Source organism: Suncus etruscus, chromosome 6 (assembly GCF_024139225.1).
Source record: "Suncus etruscus isolate mSunEtr1 chromosome 6, mSunEtr1.pri.cur, whole genome shotgun sequence".
NCBI lineage: Eukaryota > Metazoa > Chordata > Mammalia > Eulipotyphla > Soricidae > Suncus > Suncus etruscus.
The window spans coordinates 114,846,861-114,867,865 of record NC_064853.1 but is presented as its reverse complement, the minus strand read 5'-3'; the positions used below and the strand labels follow the sequence as shown (position 1 = coordinate 114,867,865).

Genomic DNA, 21,005 nt, shown 5'->3' with positions numbered 1-21,005 from the left:
TGGAGAAAGAGAGAGAGAGAGAGAGAGAGAGAGAGAGAGAGAGACAGAGAGAGACAGAGAGAGACAGAGAGAGACAGAGAGAGACAGAGAGAGACAGAGACAGAGAGACAGAGAGACAGAGAGACAGAGAGAGACAGAGAGAGACAGAGAGAGAGACAGAGACAGAGAGAGACAGAGAGAGAAATATTGACTTTAATTTGGTGCTGAAATATATTCAGGTTAAAATATTTTAATCAAGACTATATTTTACCTGTGAATACACAGCAGAAGGAAAAATTAATTCTAAACCAAATATATGTGAAGGAAATATAATGTCAGTACCATAACATGAATCTCAAAACTATCTCTACAGAATTTCACCAACTTGTCACACAGGGTTGAAGCTTCTACAGCAGGCCTTTTGGTGAAAATCTCTTGGGGGTATTCAAATAACTATCTGCAATAAGAATATGACCTCCTAGAGAGCCCTCTGTCCATCTCCCTTACAGAAATATAGAAATTCCTATAAATGATGTAGTACACTTATCTCTTTCAAGAGAATCTCCAGGGAAAGACATTTTACATTTTTACCATGATAATAGCTGAAAAATGTCAGCACTAAGACAATCTTTGGATTCAGTAATATAAGTAAGGAAGGCCATGAGAAAAAAAACAGCAATGACAGCCACAAAAATAACAATGAGAATAAGGATGTCAATTATGCCTCAAAATATCTGAACAACAATAACTGAATTATATTATTCCTACTGTTTATAGCAACAAAAATAGTAAATCATTCAATTAATAGATTTTCTTGTCAGAGACGAAGATGTGTTCTTCAATCCCTTCTGAATTACAAGTGGTAGAGAGAATTTTCAGTTTTCAGGTTCTTCTCAGATTAAGTTGTCAAATTAACATCAAAATTAGTGTATTTGGGTGGTATATTTTGTATATATCTGTTATCTCTATAACTATAAGTTATAAATCTAATGAAGACTCAGGGGACTTCTTATAGCACTCACTATCAAACCTACACCAGTCATGTAAAAGGTAAGATAAATTTGGCCAGAAAAATTTCTTTATGGTATGTCAAATTCCAAAATTTTTTTGGCCAAATGTAATGCAAATACTCCTTTGCTTATACTATAATTAGCTCTCCTTCTAGAAGTATTGAAGGTTCTTTACCTATTCTTTTGCTCAGGAGAACTATGGAGATATCTGATAAATATATATATTTGTAAGGGTAAATATATTGTATAAAATATTTGTAAGGCTAAATATATCTTTTAGTTATTTAATATCCAAGGTGTCTCTATTTGATCACCAGCATGGAAAAACAACCAATATTTTTCTTATATTATAGGTCCTACAAAGTATTATGCAGTGATATTAGTATAAAATAAATATATTTTAAAGAAACACCAATCTTTATTAGAAACTTTGCTATTAAACTAACAGTGTTGACTGTTAAAATTATTAGCTGTTACAGAATTACTCAGCTCTTTTTGAAAGTACCACCAGTTTAATAAAAAAAAAGTTCTATCAGTCCATCTAAATTTTTTGGTATTCATTGACATCCTATTTATAGCTTGTACAGATTTCTGAGTCAAACTGAATCTTTACTTTTTGAGAATAGGGAAATATGGATGCATGCTGGGAATAGGGGTCGAGGGAAGACAACACTGGTGGTGGAAATGGCCCTGATTTATTGTCACCATATACCTTAAATATGACTGTTAATCTGAAAGATTTGTAATTCACTTTGGTCACAAAAAAATTTAAAAAACACACAGCAAGATAACAACAAAGGGTCAACAGCAACTCAATATAAGAACTGATGTACAAAACTGAGTTTGCGGAGGGGGGTTGTTAAAGGAAGAGGAGGGAGGGGGTACACTAGTGATTGGTGTGGTGCTGGAATTAGGTACACTGGAAATCATGATTAATAATATTGTAAATCACACACTTCCATCATTAAATATGAATAACTAAATAATTTTTAAGAAAATAATCACAATATATTGAAGTTGGAGAGATACCACAGCAGTAGGGTGTTTACCTTGCATGTGGCTGACTCAGAAGGATCCAGATTCAATCCCCAGCATCCCATATGGTCTGCAACCTGCCAGGAGCAATTTCTGAGCACTAAGCCAGGACTAATCTCTGAGTTTCTCCAGGTATGGTTCCCAAACCAAAAACTGAAAAAAGGAAAAACACAATGTCACAATATGTGATTTTTCTCTTTTCAGGGAGGAGCTGAACATAACATACCAGTTGTCATCTCAAAAATATCTAAGGAGCAAAGAGGTACAGAATTGATATAACTGTATAATAATTCTGTTTTTAAAGACTATTACTCTTCAAAAAGGATATGTTAAATATTGCAGTTTGATATGGGATGCAGTTCTGAGCTCCCTATGACCAGACAGCAGGCAATTGAGCTTAGTTTCTGAATACGCTCCCTTATTCCTATAGGGAAACATCTTTTGAACAAGAATTCTTTGAAAAAAAAACATAATAGAATGTAATTATTATATAAAAGTGACTATTTATATTATTTAATATAAGTAATTAATAACTGCAAGAATTAAGGACTGAAAGAAGCTTTAACTTTTCTACTAAATATTAAAATTAATCAAACATCAGATAACAAGACATATCAAACATAGCAAATTCCACAAATAAATCTAAAAGATTCTGATATGTTTATGAAATTTATCTACTAAAATTATTGAAAGTATAAATTAACTATCTCAATTATTAAAATCAGTATGACAACTTGGAATTAATTCTCTTTATTAGTACTTCCATCCAGGGAAAGAATTGTTATTTAACAACTGTAACATATGAAAATAATAAGTTACAGAGAAACATCTTAGCATGTTTTTAATATTTGTTCGAAAATTATTGTTTTGCACTTATATTTTTATAGATATTTTTTTGTTTTTGTTTTTTGTTTTGTTTTGTTTTTTGGGCCACACCCGTTTGGTGCTCAGGGGTTACTCCTGGCTAAGCGCTCAGAAATTGCCCCTGGCTTGGGGGGAACATTATGGGACACCGGGGGATCGAACCGTGATCCTTCCTTGGCTAGCGCTTGCAAGGCAGACACCTTACCTCTAGCTCCACCTCACGGGCCCCTTTTATAGATATTTATATGCTTTAAGTAAGAAACACAAGTTTTCTAATGTTTTTTATCAGTTGTCTTTTTATCTGTGAAAAAACAGTTGATAATTGTCTTTTTTGATTAATAGTGGAACTTTCTGGACTCCTCTTTATTGGAGATGCAATTCTACAGGTATTCTCTTTATCATCATTTTTACATGACTTCAAAACATACAGTAAATAAATAGTACATAATGTAATATTATGCCTTTCTTTTCATTGTAGATAAATGGAATAAATGTAAGAAAATGCAAACATGAAGAAGTGGTGAGTTTGTTATCTTAGTTTCATGATTTTTCCATAACTAAAGGATTAATGCACTAATGTGCACTTTCTTGTTTACTAACCATAAACATTGTTTAATGTTCTAACATATTATAAATGATATACTTAACATTATTGAATCTATTAAAAATTTAATAAGTACAGCTGAATACCAAGTGTTAGATAAACAGAGGTCTGCTTGCTTTTTTTTTTTTTACTGTTTTTTCTAAATAATATCTTTATTCAAACACCGTGATTACAATCAGTAATTGGGCTTTCAGTAATTGTAGTTGGGCTTCGGTCATTTACTGCTTCTTAAATCTTACCATTCTTGATTAATTGTATCTCTAACTGAATTACATCTATAAATCTTACAGATATTTAAAATTTTATAAACAATATAAATGGAAAAACAAGCAGAGGTGTGTATAAATACATGCAGGACATTTATAGAATAAAGGGAGATTAATCACAGAAAAAAAAGTTTTGTACAGTGTGGTACAGCGTGCCCAGGAATTTTAATTTTCATGATTAGCCTAGTAGTTTTCATTGTATTTATTCTCAATGTTATATTTTGGAAAAAATATAAAATTAAAACAGTTTAATAATAGAAGATTATGGAGTTTATGTAGGGAATTTTAAGTTGACATAAAAATGACAGAGTAAGAAATAGAGCACATACCAGTATCTGGTAGTTATGCATGGTTAATAAAATAACAAACAGAGCCACTGAAATTTGCTATCAGCTCACATAGTAGAGGGAAAATATATTTAAAAGTTAAAATCAAGTGCCAAATACTACATGCGGCTGACCCAGGAGGACCTGGATTTGATTCCCAGCATCCCATATGGCCCCCAAGCCAGGAAATTTCTGAGCACATAGCCAGGAGTAACCCCTGAACGTCACTGGGAGTGGCCCATAAAACAAAATCAAACCAACCAAATAAAAATCAAGTACCATATAAAAACACTACAGGCATTTTTCTCCTTGTTCTATTTGAGTGCTACACATGAGCATATAATCATTACTTTATCCAAATATCCACTTATCTCTATCTCTGAATGCTAAAGCCTATTTAGAGAACAGTATTTCATATATTTACATATTTTAAAATTCAAAGACAACTTCAAGTGTTTATGAAAACCAGAGGCCTACAAGCACTGGTAATTGTGTTCTCCTTAATGAGCACTTAAAAATATCAAGGTTTGTTAGTATTCATCACTTGTCTTTTTTCTTTTCAAAAGTCTTATTTGGACTTATTTGCCACCCTGTAGTAGACATCATAAAACTAGATCTATTTGAGGTTTCAAGTTTTTACAAAAATTTATAGAAGAAAACATACTAGTTTATAACAAGTTTTAAGACATTTGAGAAAACAACACAGAACACTGAATATCCATGTTACTTTTAAATATAAACAAAATACAAATACTATATTTTTTCAAAGTAGTTTATTATTTATTTAATAACTTATTTTTGTTTTACTTTGGAGTCAAATTCAGTGATGCTTAGAGTTTATGCTTTTCTTTGCACACAGAATTTAATCCAATTTAATCCAACTTAATCCAAATGGTGCTCTGGGTGCATATGGTTTGCTGGGGTTAGAACCTGAGTCAGAAGCATGCACTGCCATAACCACTGTATTATGCTCAGCCCACTGTATAAAGTAATTTTAAACTCACTATACAGAGGAAACATAATTGCATTCTCTTTCAAAATCATATGCTGTAGATTGTGATTTTGTCTTCAGATATAGGTAACGTGCTAAGACCAACTGTAATAGAACTTTGATTAAATTGATTAGTGTGTTATGTCATGAAAGATTAGAATTAACTCATAGTTATATAATTACATTTATTTTTTATTTTTATTCAATGCCTTGCAATACTTCAAGAGGAACTAATGATTGTATTGCAAATTATGTGGTCTTTATTATTTTTATTTTGGGGCCACATCTGGTAGTGTTCAAGACTTATTTCTTACTTTGTGCTTAAGGTCTCCCCCTATGATTTTTAGGGGCATATGTAAATGCCTGATATTAAACCAGGGTTGGCTGCATGCAAGGTTAGTGTCCTAATTCCTATATTACATTCTTGTCCAATATATTATCCTTTATAATAAATTTAGTTTTATGAAAATTTTAACATTATTATTAATATAGGTACTACTATTTTATTTAGTGTTAGTATTTGAATTTCCAGAAGTTATTAAAGTTTTCCCAATTTTAATCATTTTGGCAAATAAATGTACTACTACCTAAGTAGGACTGAGATATAAAATGTCTAGGAATATATATATGAATGGGCACAATAATCATAACAAACTTTAAACCCAGCACAACTAAGTACAGATTTCTCAGAAATTGGTTTTAGAGACACTTTAGGTAAGACTTTAATGAATTCAGTGAAACTATAAAATAGTTGTTCTAGAAAGTATGAGGAAATGAGAAGCATACAATCAGAAATAATGGAACTAAAGATTATTATTGACAAAAACAAAGCAAACAAACAAACAGACAAACACAAAAACTGGAAAGTCCATAATCAGAGTAATAGGCACTGAGAAAAGAATCAGAAACGTCCATGATACCAAACAGCAAATCTCCAGAAAACAACAAAAGATGAAAATCACTTGAGAAAAATGAATAATACCAGAAAATTATGGGAAGAAATCAAGAGAAACAATATAATAATTACAAAAATTGATTCAAAATTTGAAGTAAATGTATTAAGAAAACTATGAACATAGAAATCTATAAACATAATTATTAAGGTTAAAATATAAAATGTGGGGCCAGAGAGATAACATGGAGGTAGGGCATTTGTCTTGCATACAGAAGGATGGTGGCTCAAATCCCAGGATCCCATATGGTCCCCCGAGCCTGCCAGGAGCAATTTCTGAGTGTAGAGCCAGGAATAACCCCTGAGCGCTGCTGGGTGTGACCCCAAAACCAAATAAATAAATTAATTAATTAATTAATTAATTATTTTTTAGTTTAGAAACATTTTATTTAATAAAAGTTAAACATACAAAACTGAAATTAACACACGTACTAAAAATCATCCTCCATTAACGGGAAGACCCTTTTTCTATGTATATATTTGGCTTAAACTAAACTCAGGATGTATCTGCAATGTTTACTTACACCAACAAATGCTGACAACTTGATCTAGTTAACAAAAAAAATTACATACTCAGCTACATGAACATAATATACAGGGAATTATGGTCAATTAATGCACAAGAAATACAATGAAACTTTAATGATGAAATATTCAGTATTTATTCTTGTTCATTAATTCAGCCTTAGTTTTTTGTTTTGTTTTGTTTTGTTTTACAAAAATATTATCTACAGTGTATACAGGGCTATACATCAGCTTTTTTGTTTTCTCATATAAACATTACACATCCAAAAATTGATACCACTACCATTAAGTGAAAGATCAATGCAGGGGGAAAAAAATCAAACATAAAAACAAGAACCAAAACAAACCACCCCAAGAGCCCCTCAAAAAGGTAGCTGGTCCTAAACACGGTTCTTACGTAAAACTAAATGAATTTAGTGAAATAAAAGAATTGGACTCATTTTAAAGATGGTTTAATAGATTTAGGAAACATTACTGAAATAAAAACTTTGCCATTTACAGATTAACTATCTTTAGGTTTACTTGGGTACTCTAAGGATCAGTGGAGAACATCAAGGCAGAAATACCAACCAGCTAAAAAGGTCTTAATCCTTAGAGTTAAATAAATTAATTAACTAATTAATTAAATGTGCACTGCAATATTTAATAGGTAGGCAAAAATTAGAAAATAACACTTAATATATTTTAGTCATGTATTTTAATAGAGTAACAGTGGAATTATCAAAAAGAAATTATATGGAATAAAAAGAATACATATTATGGGAATGATACAAAATATAATTATGTATATTTAAAATAAATAAAATTCCAAGCAAAAGAAAATGCAAATAAAATCTCATGTATATGTCTCTATTTCTAATGAAGCATTACCAGAATTTACTTTTCATTATCTTAGTTAATATGAACATTGACCATCTCTATCATTATTACATACTATTCCTACATATTCTTGATTAATTTGAATCATGGAAATTTCTATTTTTGTTTTGTTGGGTGGCAATCAAATATATGGAATACAAATATTTTCTTGCTTGAAAATAGTCTTCAATTTTGAAATAGTCTTATTCTTAATTTTTTTGTTTTAGTAAAGTTCTGTTTATCAATATCATATAGTATTTTTTTGCATTTTTGCTGTCTTATCTAAAAGTTTAAGCTACAAAGACATATTTTTGCATTCCATTTTCTCTTAAGGATTTTATAGTATTAATTATTAACTATTATATTTATGTCTAATTGTACTATATATTATGTCTAATTATATGGGGACCATATGAGACACACCTGGGATTGAACTGAGGTCAGTCCTGGATCAGCCGCATGAAAGATGAATGCCTTACTGCTACACCCCAGGAACAATTTTGAGTGTAGAGCCAGGAGTAACCCCAGAGTACCACCGGGTGTGCTCTTCCCCAAAAGAAAATAAATAAAAGAAAAAATTTTAAGTCTTCAAATGTTTTAATTTGATTTTTTAAAATATTTTTATAGTGACCAAAGTGAATTACGAATCTTTTACAATGATATTTAGGGTATGTAGGGACAATAAATTAGAGCATTCCCACAACCAGGGTTGCCCTCCCTCTACCCCTATTCCCAGCATACATCCCATATCTCTCTCCTTTGACCCCCAACTGTAGTGTAACTGGCCCCTCTGTGTTGTAGATTGGGTATCGATTCTGATGTCGTTGACTTTGAGTTTGATGTCTAAAGTCTGATCATATTTTATTTCTACTCAGTGTTCATATAACTGTTTGGTTCTGGTTCCATCCATTCTTTTTTCCTCTCAATTTATGAGGCAGAACAAAATGGTTTAAATAAACTATTTTAGGATAACTATATAAGTATCCATTTGAAGCATAGCAGCAAGGATTGATATATACTCTACATCCCAGTTTCTAGATACTTATTACTCCATAACTATTACTACTTAAATTAATACATTATTAGGATTAATAATGAAGCCATAGAGATAGCACAGCAGTAGGGCAGTTGCCTTGCAAACCAAAAAAAAAATAATAAAATAAATAAATACATAAGAACTAAATGACAACATGATACAGAGTTTTTTATTGGCAGAGTTCTATACTCTATTCAGATTTCCTAACTTTGTCCTATTGTGGTATAATATAACCCAGGACCTCACTCAAAAATACATATTTTATTTAGTACTCATCTTTTTAAACTTACCATATTATACAATTTCTAATTATCTGATGACCTTGACACCGGATTATAATCTTGACACTAATCATTTATGTTGCAGAATATAAGGTAATTATTTTTATAATGTTTTTCTAGATGGGTCTTTTATTGTATATTAGGAAGAAAACAGAAGAAAATAATATTTTGTCTATCATGATATCAAATGAAAAAATTATCAGCATGATACTATCATTTGTCTGAGATAGGTTTTATCATGTCTAAAGTTATTTCTGCTTCTTTTCCACGATAAATTCTTTTGAAGTAGATTTCTCTGAGCAATCTGTTCTGTAGGGGATAGAAGGCCTAACTTTATTATATAACCATTCATAAATTATCTGGAGTTATACATAGTAAATATTAATTGATTTCAAGTGTCAAGACCTTGATACAAAACCTAATTCTATGGAATAAATTAAAGAAAACACAGGCAAGACTCTCAAATATTTAGACCCTGATAGAATTTTAAATATTACAACATAATGCCATGAATATCCCATTATTAAAGAAGTTGTTTAGTTCATGAAACTGAAGAATTTCTTCACTATTAAAGGAACAAATCTTAAAATTAAAGAGATTCCACTAATAGAAAATATTAACCTACTGCACATATTTATGTATTCAATATGTGATCATTAAAAATTAAAAATGCAAAGTAAAACAAAAGCATATAAAAACATAGAGCAAATGGATGGCGATTCTGTAGAACTGTACAACATCTTTAATAGTCTATATTAAGAAGTCTGGAAAACAGTAACTGCTGGTATACAAACAAACACTTAGTGTTGAAGGTTTTTTTGTTTACTTCAGCTTTTTTGGAAAATGACTTGGACACTTCTCAAAAATTAAGGATAGAGTTTCAATATGTCCCAGCAATTTTACTCTGGGCAACTACTCAAGAACATAAAAACACTAATTCCAAAATAAAAACCTCTGCAATGTTCATAACATCATTATTTATAGTAGGTAAGATCTGGAAACAACCCAAGTGTCCTCATAAGTTAAATATAAAAACAGATTGTGGCAGATATTAATATTTACAAAATGGAATACTGCTGAGTTATGAGATAATATTGAAGATAGCAGCAAATTAGATGGAATTGGAGAAAGCCATGCTCATTGAAGTGATTTTGAAAGCAAAGACAATATATTACACATGTGTGGAATATCAAAATATAAAACAGGATTAGGTAATTGCCAATGGAAAGAAACTTGAGATATATTCAACTACTGTCATCTAAGCATGCTATGGGAGCAGAAATTTCTCATTTGTCAGAAATGTCATTTTTTTTGTATTTTTGTTTGTTTTGGGGCCACACCCAGTAACATTTAGGGGTTACTCCTAGTTATGCATTCAGAAATTGCTCCTGACTTGGGGGACCATATGGGACACCAGGGATTGAACCCAGGTCCATCCTGGGTCATCTGCATGCAAGGAAAATACTGTTGCTTTATCACTCTGGCCCCAGAAATGCCTTTTTTTTTTTTTTTTTGGTTTTTGGGCCACACCTGGTGGTGTTACTCCTGGCTGTCTGCTCAGAAATAGCTTCTGGCAGGCACAGGGGACCATATGGGACACTGGGATTCGAACCAACCACCTTAGGTACTGGATCTGCTGCTCACAAGGCAAACACTGCTGTGCTATCTCTCCGGGCCCAGAAATGCCATTTTTAATAATAGAATAAATTTGTTAATGCCTATAAATTGCATTGTCTTTTTCACTCTCCATGCCTGTCAACACTAACTTGTGTCCCTTCACTCACTTGCTTATATAAAACATAGAAGAAATTAATTGCTTACACGTTGTTTGATTCAGATGCATGATTTATTTGCATCATAAAATGTGAATAAAAGGATAGAGACAATGGATTCATTTATTCAGACTCTTGACTGCAGAAAGATGAGAGTCAGCATTATTTATAATTAAGAGGTTATATTTTAAACTGGCATAATAAGTTTAAATGCATATTCAGAGCACAGTATGAAATCTCAAAAGTGTAGATCTGTAGTACTTGTAACTCTTTAATGCTTTCCCACTGTATAGATTTGGGACTAAGTAGTTTTCTGTTAGTTTGCTTTTGGAGATTATCCTGAAATTCTCATTGGTTCTCTCCTTCAGAATATCCTTACTTTACAGAAATACACTATGGATAGGGTGAAATTCCATGATTAAGACTTAAGGGCAACTTTTTAGTTATCGCATCAATGTGACTATTTCCCTTAAATGTATCAATATTCTTTTTATAATATCCCATACAGTTTTAACTTCTAGTTTTTTCATAATCTGTATTACTTCCAGTAGTTTTAGAGTTTTACTTCCCTGATTTGTAGGACTTACTATTATTATTTTTTTTTTGCTGTTAAAAATAACTTTTTTAGGGCCTGTGACAGAATACTTAGGATAGGGCACTAGCCTTGCATGCAAGATGCATATTGAATCCCCAATACCCTATAGGGTTTCCTAGGCCAGTCAGAAATGATCCTTGAGTGTAGATCCAGACATAAGGCCTGATCACCACTGGTTGTGATTCAAAACAAAACAAAACTACAGACAAACCTTTCTTTCAAAATAGCCACCTGAGCACATAGAAAGGAGAAAATATTTACACTAATCATCAACCAGTTTAAATATTCGAGTAAGAGCTATTTCTGCTGTCTGAGCTAAATTCCTATAGTGAACTCTGGCTTCCACTGTCCTGTTAGAGAATCAATAGCAGATGTAATTTTTGAGTTCTTTTATAAACTAGACTGCAACCTTAAGTAAACCAAGATAATTCATGAGAGTATATTTTAAATCAGCTCGAGTAAAATGCATTTATGTGATCACTTCTGCAAAATTAGAATTTGATCTGTAGAGAAAGACATGCTTATGAAACAGTGTTCTATCTTTATTTTTAATTTTCAAATGATTTTTAATAAACTCAGATAATTATTTTTCACAAACTCAGTATGACCAGAGAATTTTCTATTTGGATACCCCATCATTTGCTAGAAAGTCATTGAGCTCAACAAAGGACAAAGAATTGAACTAAAATTTAATTGCCTACTTGCAAATCAGATTTACTGATGTTTGGCAATATAGAGACATTAAAATCATGTCAATTCAATGAGTTAGAGTGGCTCTGGCTTCTCTCCTTCTAGAGGAATGACCTGACTTGCAGGAGACATTTTCATCTGTCTCCAACTTTGTCAGAACATATCAATATTTAAAAGTTTTATCCTTAATATTTTGATTTTTAGGAAAACAGTAATACAGATTACTGCAAAATGAGGTATGACTTTGTATGTGTGAGGAAGATACCTTGCACAGTACCCACCTGTTTTTATTCTGCACCCCTTTTAGTTCCCCAAGACTTCAGGAGTGACCCTGAGCACAGAGCCAGAAGTAATATCTGGGCCCAGGTTAGTGTGGCTCTAAAACCAAACAAAAAGGCCATGGCAACAAAGAATTTAATAAATCTTAATGCTCTTAAAACCAATATTAAGTTTATTTATATGCATGGTAATAAAATATACATAAGTTAGTTATTTTTCATAGTAATACATTAATGTCTAGGAAGACTAAAAAATATTTTGAAAAAAATGATCTTATTTATTTTGTTTTTTCACTTTTTTTTTCCTTTAATTTGCTTTTTGGGCCACACCCGGTGACACTCAGGGGTTACTCCTGTCTATGCACTCAGAAATTGTTCCTGGCTTGGGGAACCATATGGGACACTGGGTGATTATATTGTGGTCTGTCCTTAACACATGCAAGGCAGATGCCTTACAACTTTCACCACCACTCCAGCCCCTTGTTTTATTACCGATCCTCCATTGTAATAAAAATTACAATGAATATTTTAAGTATTTGAATTTCAAATAATGCTGTTCCTTTTCAGTTACTTTTAGTATTCAGTCTTTATCTGGGACAAATATAGTTAAAATAAATATTGAGGTCCCTTTCAGAATTAAAGTATAGATCTAAACTTTCATTTGAAACATTAAGTCCTCATGAGATGCTGATGGTGTCACATGTATTTCTTAGCATCTGATAGCTCATTAAATAAATTCTACTTTCTTTCTATAAAGTGCACAAACATTTTAAAATTTTCTATATGAAATTAATCTTCAACTCTATGGCAATTATTTTTTTTATTTTTTATTTTATTTTTTGGTTTTTGGGCCACACCCGGTGATGCTCAGGGGTTACTCCTGGCTATGCGCTCAGAAGTCGCTCCTGGCTTGGGGGACCATATGGGACACCGGGGGATCGAACCTCGGTCCATCCAAGGCTAGCGCAGGCAAGGCAGGCACCTTACCTCTAGCGCCACTGCCCGGCCCTGGCAATTATTTTCTATTGAAATAAGTTTAATGAATAATTTCACATATTTTGTGGTAAATATGACAGATGTGACATCAAAGTTTAAGCTAGTTATTTTCTTTATTGGGAGGGTTGAGGCATACTATATAGTGCTCAGGGATAACACCTGATGGTTCTCTTTTTTTTTTTTTTTGATGGGGGGGGGTGTTGGGCCACACCAATGATGATCAAGGGTTACTCCTGGCTATGCACTCAGAAATCTATCCTGACTATGGGACACCGGGGATCAAACTGCAGTTTGTCCTAGGTCAACCAACTGCATGTAAGGCAAACACCCTACTTCTGTGCCACCGCTCCATCCCTCCTGGTGGTTTTTGGGGACCATACAGGATGCTGGGTCTTATCAGGGTTAGCTATATGCAAACTCTCTATTGTTCTATCTCTTTAGCTCCATTAGCCAATATTTTTACATCCCGGTGTTAACACTTTAGTGGAATTCCTTCAATGTCTTAATGAGCACTTTAACAAAGAGTATTTTGGAATTAAAGCTGAGTTTACCATGCTTTTGTACACTTCCTTGGAGCAGCAAAACCTATGATAAAAAATAATAAAAACAGGATCTTTCTCATCTTTTCCTTCCAAGTTGACTTTAATTTCTTCTGAGAAGACTTTTGGTATAATCAGACTAAAGTTCCTACTGACTCTGGTTAACATCTGTATTAAGAGGACTTTCACCCATTATTCCTAAAAGGGAATACCATACTTTGCCCTGGTGGGAAGCACTTAAAAGTTGCAAGAGAGCAACCACCTTAAGCACTTTTGCAACAGCCCTAAGAGTTGAAGAAAGAATGGCTAACACCGAACAGCTTCTACACTAAAGGCACCAAGCAATCTTGTATATGAAGTGTATGGATTTAGTGCATGAAGACTTATCTAAGAAGTCTTCATCACAGATGACTTTTGTTTAGGTGCCATCCTTCATTATTAGATGATGTCTCATGCTTTTATTTTGCCTAGAGCTGTGTTTCTCATTAGCACTCAAAATTGTAACCAGAAACCAAAAATCTCTTCTAATCGAAGGAGCAGGATGAAGGAAAAAACATTAGAAGTAAGAGATAAAGTTCTCCAGTCCACTAATGTGGAAGTAAAATTTCTTTAAATTAGTTGATATTGTGTCCATGCCATACTAAACTTTCCCAGGAGAACTAACTCACAAACATAGTTTTAATGGAGTTCTCTTCTGAAAATTTTTATCTTCTGCTTTTTTATTTATCTCTTGAATCACTGACCAACTATGTAGTAGGTAAGATTAGTGATTGTCTCCGAGTTTGTTTCCTCTGTGACTCTCAAAGTACATTGCAGATGACCTGACACCTGGCTCTCTCATCAAGTGATGGAATTGACTTAGGTGACATGGGGACTGGTTTAAATATCCTCAGAAAAATATGTTTTCACCTTTCTTTTCAGTACTCTTTGGACACTTAGAGATGTTCCCAAAGTGGTTTAGGACTGGAAAGTTCTGTTGCAAACACCTACTGAGCAGGAAAACAACACACCAGAACTTAACATAGTTAAGTTGTTCCTGAAGTACACCTGACTTACAGGCTTCAAAATTGGTCTGACCACCTGATTTCTCAATGAGAAACTGTTCTTGGCAGGAAAAATAAAGTAAGCCCTAACCTGGAACAATGCCTTTCCTTGCAGAAAAGAATTTCAGGAGATTATATGGTGAAGTAAAATGTTTTTTTTTTTTAGACTGATTGACTGAAAGCAGTAAGGGAAGAGAAAAATAGAGGTTTCTATAAGTTCAAAATGTCTGTACACTTTTACAAAAAGGGGAAAGTCAAGAGACAACATCTCAAGTTGAATTGTGAGTGAATTCTTCATGACAGAAAATACACTTCCAAGAATTCATTTTAAATCTATACAAAAGTAGTCACAAGTATGCATCATATACAGTATTATATCTGTATCAATCATTGACAGAGCCTATCTATTTAAATAACATTTTTGTATATTTTTGTTATTATTAAAATAAATATTTGTTAATATTAAACACAGCTAAGATATTTTTGTATATATGTTTCTTTTCAATTCTTATTTAAACACAATGATTTACAATATTGTAAATGACAGAATTTCAGGAAATAAATTTGAAAATAATTCCATACCCACCAACTATATTTCAATATAGTCCTATCATTGTTTCATCTTGTCATCCCACCTGAACGCCTTAACCTTGGCAAATTCAATTCTGTAGGCAAGTCTCAGGGTCTGATAGTGCTTACAATTCATTGATCCTTCATTGTTTCTTTATAATCCACATGTGAAAAAGATCATTTTGTAATTGTGTGTTGCCATCGGGATGATTCATCCACTCTTAAGCACCTGAGTTGTTCCCAAATCTTACTGATTATAAAGAAGAGTTATAAACACAGAAATGCAAATGTCTTCTCAAGATATTATTTCTGGTGTCATGGTGTAGATGCCAAGAAAAAGAATTTCTGGATCCTATTGAAGCTCATTTCCTTGTTTTGTTAAGGGAAGTGTCCATATAGTTTCCCCATATGGATTGAACACTATTCCAACCAGTAGTGAATTTAGGGTTTCTTATGCTTCATTATTCCTAAATTGTTACTAACATTCTTGGTAATACTCACATAATAAAGTATATAGAAGTATGTTTTTTTTCTTTTTAGTTTTTGTATAATGTTTGGAGTTCTTAAGGGCTTACTTCTTGCTTTATGCTCAGAGATCACTCCTGGCAGTCCTTGATGGATTTGGGAATTAGAGGGCCATACATATTGATGGAAATTGAACCAGGATGTTGCATTTAAGATACATGTCTTAATCCTTTACTATCTATGACTTTTGAAACTCATAATATTTTCATTCTTACTTTTCCTTTTTTAAAGGAAAAACTATTATTTTTTATTTTATATTTTTAAATATCTTTATTTAAGCACTATAAATACAAACATTTGTATTTGGGTTTCATTCATAAAAATAACACCTTCCTTCACCAGATCAACAGTCTCATCATCAATGCCTCCCATCTCCTTCCTTCCCCACTCCCTTTCTGTATTAAAGACAGGCTTTCTATTTCTCTCACTCATTAACATTGTCATGATACTAGGGCCAGAGTAGTGGCGCAAGTGGTAAGGAATCTGCCTTTCATGTGCTGGCCTAGGATGAACCACAGTTGTATCCCCATTATCCCATATGATCCCCCAAACCAGGAGCAATTTCTGAGCTCATAGCCAGAAGTAACCTCTGAGCATCACCAGGTGTGGCCCAGAATTAAAAAAAAAAAATCATTGTCATGATAGTGGTTAGTGTAGTTATTTCTCTAATGGTGCTCAAATCTCTGTGGTGAGCTTCATATTGTGAGCTGATCCCTATGGCCCTCATCTCTATTGTATCTGGGTATTATTACAATAAAGTCTTGTTTTTTTAAAAAAAAAAAACTATATCTGAGTGAGACTATTCTGTCTATCTCTCTCCCTCTGACTTATTTTACTCATCATAATAGTTTCCATGTCCATCCATGTATAGGAAAATTTCATGATATCATTTCTTGATGGCCTCATAATATTCTATTGTGTGTGTGTGTGTATATATATATATATATGTAGCATTAATTAATTAAAGATGGTGGTGGATGGCGATGGATGGTGATGGATGGAAGTGGATGGTGAAGGATTTCTCTCTGCCATCCCGGGCCACGTGGCTCTGCAACCCCCATTCAGCCGGTGGATCCCAGGCCCAGGTGAATGGCGAAATCAGACTCATCCAGAGACAGGCATCAGGAAGCATCAGCTTTATTCATACCCTATTCACCACATGTGTGGCCTATCTTATAACCTTTCAAGCATTGCTATTCTTAGCCCTGCATCTTAACTCCTTTCAGCCATCTCCCTTTGACCTCCATGCTGGTCAAAGACCAAAAGAGGCCAAGACCCAAAAGCCAGAGATCCCAGGCAGACGCCCTAATCCCCTGGCTCAAAGGCTTATCTACCTCTTTCCAAGACCCCTCCCAGGAATGGGCGGGGTTTTGCAGGTAAGGTTACACATAATATCTGGTTCCAAAGACCTCTCCCAGAAATGGGTGGGTCTCAGGTAGCTACACCTAAATCCAGAGTGGAGTTACATATATATATATATATATATATATATATATATATATATATATGTGTGTATATGTGTATATATGGTGTATATATATATATATATATATATATATATACACCACAATTTCTTTAGCCATTTATCTGTTGAAGGGCATCTGGGTTGTTTCCAAATTCTGTCTATGGTAAATAGTGCTGCAATGAATATAGGTGTGCAGAAGGCCTTATTGTGTTGTGTTTCTGTGTTCCTAGGGTATATTTCTAGGAGTGGTGAAGAGAATCTCATTTCCAGTTTTTGAAGGAATCTCCATATTGTTTTCTATTAAGGCTGACTAGATGGCATTACAACCAACAGTGAATGAGAGTTCCTTTATCCACATATACCCTCCAGCACTGATTGTTTTTGTTCTTTCTGATTGTGCCAGTATCTCATGTGAGATGGCACCTCATTGTTGTTTTGGATTTGCATCTCCTGATGATTAGTGATATGGAGCATTTTTATATGCCTTTTGGCCATTTTTATATGCCTTTTGGCCATTTTTATTCTTTGAGAAATTGTCTGCTCATTCCTTTTCCCCATTTTTGATGGTATTAGATGTTTTTTTAGTGTTAAGTTCAGTCAAGACCTTTTGTATCTTAGCTCTTTATTTTATGGGTATTGAATGAATAATTTTTTCCATTCTGTAGGTAGTTTTTGTGTCCTAATCACTATTTCCTTTGAGGTGCAGAAGTATCTCAGCTTAATATAACCCATCTGTTTATCTTCATTTCCTCTTGTTTGGAGAGTGCTGGTTTCTAATGATGATGCCTTTGTTCTCAACATCATGGAGTGTTTTACCTACATGTTGCTCTATATACCTAATGGTTTTGGTCTGATATCAAGGTCTTAAATTATTTGGATTTGACCTTTGTGAATTGTGTAATATGGAGGTATGATTTCACTTTTTTGCATGTGGCTGATCACTTTATTCCATACCACTTGTTGAAGAGGCTTTCCGTGCTCCATTTTTAATTTCTTGCCCATTTATCAAAGATTAATTGGTTGTATGTCTAGGGTATATTCTCTGAATACGCATGTCTATTCCATTGTTCTGAAAGTCAGCTTCTATTCCAATAACATGCTCTTTTAATGACTATTGCTCTGTAGTACAATTGAAGTTGGGGAAAGTGATGCCTACCATATTCCTTTCCCTGCGGGTTGCTCTAGTTATTTGTGGGTGTTTATTGTTCCAAATAAATTTCAGGACTATTTGATATACTTCTTTGATAAATGTCATGGATATTCTTAGAGGAACTGCAGCAAATTTGTACAATATTTTGGGGAATATTGTCATTTTAATAATGTTAATTCTCACAATCCATGAGCAGGGTATATATTTTTATATCCTTGTGTCCTCTTTTATTTCATAAAGCAGTTTTTTTGTAGTTTTATGTGTATAGGTCTTTCACCTCTTCAGTTAAATAGACTCCAAATTATTTGAGTTTATGACACTTATATGAATGTGATTATTGGGGGGAATTTTGGGTCACACCCAGTGACATTCAGGTAACAGTTATTCCTGGCTATACACTAAGAAATTGCTCCTGGCTTGGGGGACTATATTGTATGCCAGGGATCAAACCCAAGTACTGGGTCAGCTGCTTGCAAGGCAAATGCCCTATGCTGCACTATCGTGCCAGTCTCTATGAATATAATATTTTAATGTCCATTTATTTTCTATTATTATTGGTGTTTAAGAAAGCCATTGATATTTGCATGCTTATTTTGTAGTCTGCCACTTTTCTTTATAAATCTATTAATTCTAGACCTTTTTGGTAGAGTCTTCTACCAAATGTAGTAGCATGTCATCTGTAAACAGTGAGAGCTTGCCTTCTTCCTGTCCTATCTGGATGCACTTGATATCTTTTTCTTGCCTAAGTGCTATGACAAGAACATCCAGTACTATGTGGAATAGGAGTGGTGAGAGAGGGCAGCTTTTTCTTCTATCAGATTTTAGAGGAAATGCTAATAGTTTATCTTCATTAAGAATAATATTTGCCTTTGGCTTGTGGTAGATGGTATTGACTATATTGAGAAAAGTTCCTTCTATTCCTATCTTTATAAGAGTTTTATCAAGAATGGGTGTTGGACCTTATTGGATGCGTTCTCTGCTTCTGTTAATATGATGGTTTTTAATAAGATGGTTTTTATTTTTCCTTTTGTTGATATGGTCTATTATGTTGATCGATTCACATCCTTGCATTGCTGGAATGAAATCTACTTGGTTGTGGTTTATGATCTTCTTGATGAGACATTGGATCCTATTTGCCAGGTTTTTACTGAGGATCTTTTCATCCATGCTCATCAGAGTTATAGGTCTGTAGGTTATTTTTTTCATCATCTCTGTCTGGTTTGAATATCAGGATAATGGTAGTTTCATTAAAACTATTTGGGAGTGTTCCTGTTTCTTCAATATCCTGAAAGAACCTGAAAATGATTGGTCGTAGTTCTTCAAATGTTTGAATGAATTCATTACTGAATCCACCTAGGCCTGGGATTTTGTTTGAAGACGTTTGATTACCATTAATTTCCTAATAGTGATGGATCTGTTTAGATATACTAAATCTAATCTAATTTAAATTAAATTAAATTAAAATTAAATCTAATTTAATGGTTTAATTGTGGAAGATTTTAAAAATTCAAGAATTTATCCATTTCTTCCAGGTTCTCATGTTTCATGGCATAAAGTTTCTCAGAGTAGTCTCTGATTACCCTTTGAATCTCTGCAGTATCTGTAGTGTTCTCCCCCTTTTCATATCTTATCCAGTTTATCAATCTAATTTTCTTTTTCTTTCTTTTTTATTGTTTTTTGTTTGTTTGTTTTTGGGTCACACCCAGCAGCGCTCAGGGGTTACTTCTGGCTCTATGCTCAGAAATCGCTCCTGGCAGGCTCAGGGGACCATATGGGATGCCGGGATTCGAACCACCGACATTTTGATTGCAAGGCAAATGCCTTACCTCCATGCTATCTCTCCAGCCCCTAATTTACTTTTTCATAGAAACATTTTTTGCATTTATTGAACTTTTAGATTTTTTTATTTCAAACTTATTGATTTCTGCTCTAAAATTTGTTATTTCCTTCTGCCTATATATTCGTATTTTCTTTTATTGATGATTTGCTAATTGTATAAGCTTCTCATTAATTTCTCTATATTGGCCTGTTCTTCCTTCCTGAAGTATGATTGTAAAGATATAAACTTTTTCTTATTACTGCTTTTGCTGTGTCCCACAAATTATGATAATTTGTGTCATCATTTCCATTTTTTCCAGGAATATTTTTAATTCCTCTCTGATTTCTTTCCTGATCCACTCATTCTTTATTAGTGAGCTGTTTAATTTCCAAATGTTAACGTTTTTCTTGTTTCCCTTTGTAATTCACTCCTAATTTCAGTGCACTGCGATATGAGAAGCTAGTCTGTACAATTTCTATCCCCTTAATTTTATGGATATATGTATTATTGGCCTGCATGTGGGATATCCTGGAGAATGATACATGTGCATTTGAAAAGAATGTGTGTCCAGTTTTCGGGGGATGGTGTGCCATATATATGTGGCACATTTCTCCTTTCAGAGATAGTATGTTCTTGTAGGGTTTCGATCTGGTTAACCTATCAAGAGGGTGCCTGGGTGGTGTTGAGGTTTCCCTCTATTATTGTGTTGCTATTAATGTCTTTTTCTGCTTTGTCAACAATTGTATTAAGTATTTTTGCTGGTCCCTCATTGGTTGAGTATATGTTTAGTAGTGAGATTTCTTCCTGTTGTACTGATCTGTTGATTATTATGAAAT

The 21,005-nt window shown here is 33.3% G+C and overlaps 1 protein-coding gene across 1 annotated transcript in view; it reads left to right on the top strand.

The window, feature by feature from the left end:
- SNTG1 (syntrophin gamma 1) overlaps nt 1–21,005 on the top strand; it is a 422,721-nt gene that overhangs the window by 243,602 nt on the left and 158,114 nt on the right. Inside the window, exons 5-7 of the mRNA XM_049775722.1 lie at nt 2,229–2,286; nt 3,231–3,274; nt 3,367–3,408. Of these exons, the coding sequence (XP_049631679.1) occupies nt 2,229–2,286; nt 3,231–3,274; nt 3,367–3,408 (144 nt within the window). The remainder of the gene's footprint in view (nt 1–2,228; nt 2,287–3,230; nt 3,275–3,366; nt 3,409–21,005) is intronic.